Here is a 5,857-nt window from a genome sequence, read left to right on the forward strand (position 1 = left end):
GTTTTAGGTTGTACCTTTTATTCTCTTTTCTCTGTGTGATTATATATACTCTGAGTCATTAATATAAATAGCCCGTCCATCGTGGAGGTTGCTTACGGGTGTTACCACAAAATTAATTCTCTCTCTCTCTCCTAAAGAACCCTCTCTCTAGTTTTCTTTATCCTCTCCACAGATTTAGTGTGTGTGAACTGCTAATCGATCCTAACAATTTGCGCATCCTGTGAGTAATTTGGACCTATTTGTACGCACGTATTATATAAGTGCATTTAGTGGGTCGGTTTGGACATAACAAAATTACATCATTGGGGCTACGCTTCCTACATTGTACTCCTCTCCATTGTAGTGAAAATCCTCCTCCTCTGCCCGTGGTTTTTTTCGCAAGAATTTTCACGTAAATTTGTGTGTTTCTTGTTTTTTCTGTTTGCTTGTGGTTTGCTTATTTTCTGTCCGATCATTACAGATGAGAATGGGAGATGAAAACTATTTTCTCCGCATGAAGTTTGTGACTCAGTGATTGCCGAGAATGAACACGGAATATCCGTCTTTCATAATTTTTATTAGATGCTTTTTTATGAATGTCTACTTGATATCGTAATGTTTTGCGATTTGTTTAACAGCCTCTGATCACCACCGCGGTGTTGAAGTTTCATTGCCGTTGTCAAGGATGTATTCAGAAAATCGACGAAATCGTCACCAAATTCAAAGGTAAAGATTCGAGTCATCTAAATTCCCGACTCTTATGTTTTCTTTAGTTTCAATTTGTTTGTTGAGTTCTGACTTGCATAGAGTTTAAGAAATAGAAAAAAGTTGAAATGAGGCATTTTTATTGAACAAATAAGTTGAAACAGAGGGAAACTAAGTTGTGTTGACTCTTCACTTCTGATGTCGCACCCGTGTCGGATTCTCCAAAAATACGCTAGTTTTGACGAATCCGACATGCACCCGTTGACATTATTGAAGAGTCCGAGCAACGGAGGGAAGTATGTTATCTTGTATGGTATGATGGAAAATTGATGTTTGATGGTGTGATTGTGCAGGGTACAAGGAGATGAAAGTAGACGAACAAAAGGATTTGGTGACTGTTACCGGGTCAATGGACATGAAGGTGTTGGCTGAAACATTGAAGAAGCATTTGAAGAAGGAAATCGAGATTGTCCCGCCTAAGAAGGAAGGTGGAGAGAAGAAAGACAAAGGAGGTGGTGATAACGGTGGTGGTGGCGGCAAAGGTAAGGGTGCTGGTGTTGGTGGTAACTAGGGGTGGCAAAATTAGCCCAAGCCCAAATGACCCACCCAATTCGCCCAAGGTTTGATGGGTTTGGGCAAGAGTGATTTTGATAAGAAAAAATTACAGTTTATAGATAAATTTTTTTTATAATTGCATGGTATAGGTAATGTTTTAAATAATTACAATTCATAGGTAATTGTTTGTTAAAATTCAGTTTTATGTGAGCGGATTTATACAAATATAATTTCTGATGTATTTAACAAAGGCAAAATAATTTTCTCTCTCATAATTAATATTTTATTCTCACTCTTATCTGATTGGAGTAATATGCGGTAATAGATTACATCTTTGCTCTAATTGGACTTTTTAGGCAGCAATAGTTTTTTATTTAAAGAGATTATGTTAATCTCAAACTTCTTTCAATTGAAATATCATAGAATATATTTCTTCCTATTTTTTCTCCCAAAATTTCTCAAATATTGTGTTCTTCACCTACAGATTAGCTAATTTTTGTCCATTGAAGATTATGTTGAAACTTTTTTAATCCTTATTAACTCGCATAGATTTGATTTGAAGATTTTTGCGGTAAATTTTATATCTTTACGGATATATATGTTTGTTCTTCTTTATTCAATTTTTCATATATATATACAGTGTTAATTAGGTGTGCAAGTAACTAATTTGTAGTTTTTCAAATGGGGAAACCCCTTTTAGGAGAGTAACAAGAGGTATTGAACATGTAGATAAGACTAATTGTGGTACTCCATCGTCTGATTTGAGAGTTTCTCAATTAGACAGTGACAAAGTAGGTTTTATTGCTGAATTGGAAGAAGATAAGTTGAGAGCAGAGACTCGAAGGAAAAGTGACAATGACTTTGTTAAAATTCGAAATAGCATGTTAGATTGTCAATCAAAAGACGATTCAATTAACGCTTCAAAAATATCAATGGTCAGTACAAGTGGATCAAAAAATAATGAAAAGGAAAAGAAATGGCAAATTCTAGCAATGATGAAAGAGGAAAATGTTCCAAGCTTTATCAATCCAAAGCGGAGAGTAACGATGTTGAGATTCAACATAAGGTATTTTTGTATATTTATTAATTAGATTTTTTTGTAGTTTAGTTATCTCATAATATTAAAGTTTTGTATTTGTGCGATTGTATTCGGTGTAAAGATGTATACATATATCAACATCGTACAGTTATACTTATGTAAATATAACTATATATGTAAACATATACATACACACACATATATATATATATACATAAAGTTATACATATATTCAACTATAGAGAGTAAAGTTATATATATATCTCATTGTTCTGGATGATATGTGGAATGACAACTACAGAGAGTCTACAGAGAGTGGGATGACTTGAGAAATCTTTTTGTACAAGGAGCTATGGGAAGTAAGATCATTGTAACTACACGTAAGGAGAGTGTTTCCCAGATGATGGGTAGTGGGGCAATAAACGTGGGGATTCTGTCTAGTGCAGACTCTTGGGCTTTATTCAAACGACATTCTCTAGAAAATAGGGCTCCTCCGAAGGAATATCCAGAACTTGAAGAGGTTTGAAAACAAATTGCAGACAAGTGCAAAGGATTGCCTTTAGCTTTAAAGGCACTTTCTGGTAGTTTATGCTACAAATCAGAGGTGGATGAGTGGACAGACGTTTTAAGAAGTGAAATATGGGAGCAGACTTTGAATGATGTTTTACCAGCATTGATGTTGAGCTACAATGATCTTCCTGCACATTTGAAGCAATGTTTTTCTTTTTGCGCAATATATCCCAAAGATTATCAATTTTGCAAAGAGCAAGTTATTCACCTGTGGATTGCTAATGGTCTTGTACAACAGTTGCATTCTGGTCACCAATACTTTAACGAGTTGAGATCAAGATCATTGTTCGAAAGGGTCCCAGAGTCTTCTGTAAGAGATGGAGGGAAATTCTTAATGCATGATCTTGTCAATGATTTGGCCCAAATTGCATCTTCAAAACTTTGTGTCAGGTTGGAAGCGTGCCAAGGATCTCATATGTTGGAACAAAGTCGGCACTTGTCCTATTCAATGGGACTAGGTGGTGACTTTGAGAAATTGAAACCACTCTCTAAGAGCAGTTGAGGACATTGCTTCCAGTCAATATCCAGCGCCTTCGCTACTCTGATCTAAGCAAGAGGGTGCTGCGTAACATACTTCCAAGGCTAACATATTTAAGGGCATTATCATTGTCACGTTATGAGATTGAGGAGTTGCCGGATGCTTTGTTTATCAAATTAAAGCTCCTCAGATTTTTGGACCTTTCTTGGACAGAGATTAAAAAGTTGCCAGATTCCATTTGTGTACTGTATAACTTAGAGACGCTTCTCCTGTCATCTTGTAAATATCTTGAGGAGCTACCGCTGCAGATGGAAAAGCTAATCAACTTGCGGCACCTTGACATTAAAGAAACTGCTGCTGCTGCTGAAAAGAATAATGAAACTGCAGCTACTGCTGAACAGAGAAGCAGAAGATTGATATTAGAACGAATTGTGTTTATTCATCAGTTGGTGGTTAATATATAGGCTCTAATACAGCTGTACAAGCACCTAAAGTAATACAACAACTAAGTACACATGATGCTAAAGTAAGAGAACAACTAAGTACACTCGTAAAGCACCTAAAGTAATACAACAGCTAAGTAGACATGATGCTAAAGTAACAGAACAACTAAGTACACTCCTAAAGTGATACTAAAGTAATAAAAGCTGTACAAGTAGACAACTAATGATATAATTACAAATTATTCTCATATATATCTTTTACGCCCCCGCAAGTTGGTGTTGACGTCAACAATACCCAACTAGTCAAACATACGACTGAAAGAAGCATGTGGAAGTGGCTTGGTTAGGACATCAGCAACCTGATCAGCAGCATGTAAGTGCTTGACTTCAACTTCTTTGCGTTGCACCTGCTCATGTACAAATGGAAATCGATGGTAATATGCTTCATCTTACTATGAAAGACAGGATTCTCACAGATGTACGTAGTTCCAATATTATCACAGAGTATGCATGGAATACAAGCAAGGGAAAAACGAAGCTCACGAAGTAGGTTGGTGATCCAGTTTGTTTCTGCAAGAGCAGCAGCTACAGCTCGGTATTCAGCTTCGGTGGACGACCGAGAGACGGATCGCTGCTTCTTGGAGGACCACGAGACTGGCGTACTTTCAAGGTATATAACATATCCAGTTGTGGAAGTTCTGACTGCAGGGTCACCAGCCCAATCAGAGTCAGAGCACACCATAAGTCGACTATCAGTCTTACGAGTTATTTGAAGCCCAAAGGAGGAGGTCTGTTTAAGATATCGAAGCAATCGCTTAACAGCTTTCCAATGATTAGCTTGAGGACAATGCATAAACTGGGAGAGTTTATTTACTGTAAAAGCGATGTCAGGTCTGGTGAAGGACAAATATTGTAGCTTGCCAACAATTTTTCGGAAGATAGAGTCATCAACAATAGGATCAGCTTGATTTACACTAAGAACAGTAGAAACCGACATAGGAGTGTAAACGCTATAGACACCTAATTTCGTCCCTCCCCAATGTCGGTTTTACCCATTCTTATTTTATCCTACCGTGTACCCTCACCCATGCTATTATACCCTCACAAAATACAAAAAAATAAATAAATAATAAAATAACAAAATCTCTAAAAAAACCTATCCTACCTAATTCTATCTTATCCTAACAACCTACCCCATCAAAATAAAACACATCACACCTACCCCTACCCCACGTGACCCCACCTACCCTACCTCACCACTACCCACCCTCGCAATATATACCCACATACTCTCACAAAAAAGAAAAAAAGGCAGGGGATCAGGAACCAAAAAAAAAAAAGCAGAGGAACCCATTTTTTCTTGTTCCAGAATTCATTTTTTTTTCTTCTTCACGACATACTCCCTCACGAACACACACTCCACTCACTGGCCATCCACACACAACAATGAAATTGGGGTTGATTTAGAAGGGAAACACAGATCGGAGAGAGAGGGAGAAAGGAGTAAAGAGCTGAAATCGATCGAGAAGGAGAGAAAAGGCGTTGGGTTTGACTATTTCCGGTGAATTCTTCACCGGAAATCGATCGGGATCATCACTGTAGCTACCGACAGTCACCGGAAAACGCACTACACATGCTCAAGCACACACACGGGAATGGGTGCCAAGAACAGTGAGATCGAGAAAAAGTGAGAAATCGGAGAGAGGCAATAGTTTGAGATCGAGAGAGAGACAAACAAGGGTCGAATCGAAAAAAAAAGGTGGACGGAAATCGCTAAGAATCAGGTGGGTTTCAGTTTTTCCGGTGATCTCCTCGCTGGAACTGTCTGTTTCTAACGAATCTAGCTGAAAAGCATCCAAAGTCGTCGGAGATCTGACCCTTTTTTTTGTCAATTCCTGTCCATCATTGACCTCGCCGGAGCTCTGGTTTGGTATTGATTTGCAGTCTTCTGTTGGATTGCGGGGATTTTGGGGTTCATTTGCTCGTGAATTGTCTTTCAATATTCTGTTGGATTGCGGGGATTTTGGGTTCACCGTTTGTTGTTCCGGGTTCGGGATTTGGTTTTCTATCCATTTCGACTAGTTTTGG

The 5,857-nt window shown here is 38.0% G+C and overlaps 2 protein-coding genes across 2 annotated transcripts; one reads left to right on the forward strand and one right to left on the reverse strand.

Moving 5' to 3' along the window:
* The first annotated feature begins 2,215 nt into the window (after nt 1-2,215).
* Nucleotides 2,216-3,790, forward strand: LOC124889008 (putative disease resistance RPP13-like protein 1). Its single transcript, XM_047400297.1, has 4 exons — nt 2,216-2,305; nt 2,580-2,798; nt 2,850-3,233; nt 3,347-3,790. The coding sequence occupies exons 1-4, from the start codon at nt 2,216-2,218 to the stop codon at nt 3,788-3,790; spliced, it is 1,137 nt and encodes a 378-aa protein (XP_047256253.1).
* Nucleotides 3,791-3,792: 2 nt separating this feature from the next.
* LOC107847119 (secreted RxLR effector protein 161-like) lies at nt 3,793-5,857 on the reverse strand. The gene is made up of 2 exons (XM_016691353.2): nt 4,313-5,857; nt 3,793-4,176 (listed from the first exon to the last, which is right to left on the reverse strand). The coding sequence occupies exons 1-2, from the start codon at nt 4,764-4,766 to the stop codon at nt 4,157-4,159; spliced, it is 474 nt and encodes a 157-aa protein (XP_016546839.1). The 5' UTR covers nt 4,767-5,857; the 3' UTR covers nt 3,793-4,156.

The sequence above is a fragment of the Capsicum annuum genome, chromosome 11 (assembly GCF_002878395.1).
Source record: "Capsicum annuum cultivar UCD-10X-F1 chromosome 11, UCD10Xv1.1, whole genome shotgun sequence".
Lineage (NCBI taxonomy): Eukaryota > Viridiplantae > Streptophyta > Magnoliopsida > Solanales > Solanaceae > Capsicum > Capsicum annuum.

Coding starts and splice junctions, on each gene's coding strand:
- LOC107847119 (XM_016691353.2), bottom strand. CDS start 4,766: ATGTCGGTTTCTACTGTTCTTAGTGTAAATCAAGCTGATCCTATTGTT. Junction 4,177..4,312: donor CTGGATCACCAACCTACTTC/GTGAGCTTCGTT, acceptor GTACATGAGCAG/GTGCAACGCAAAGAAGTTGA.
- LOC124889008 (XM_047400297.1), top strand. CDS start 2,216: ATGGCAAATTCTAGCAATGATGAAAGAGGAAAATGTTCCAAGCTTTAT. Junction 2,306..2,579: donor ATGTTGAGATTCAACATAAG/GTATTTTTGTAT, acceptor TGACAACTACAG/AGAGTCTACAGAGAGTGGGA. Junction 2,799..2,849: donor AATATCCAGAACTTGAAGAG/GTTTGAAAACAA, acceptor TTAGCTTTAAAG/GCACTTTCTGGTAGTTTATG.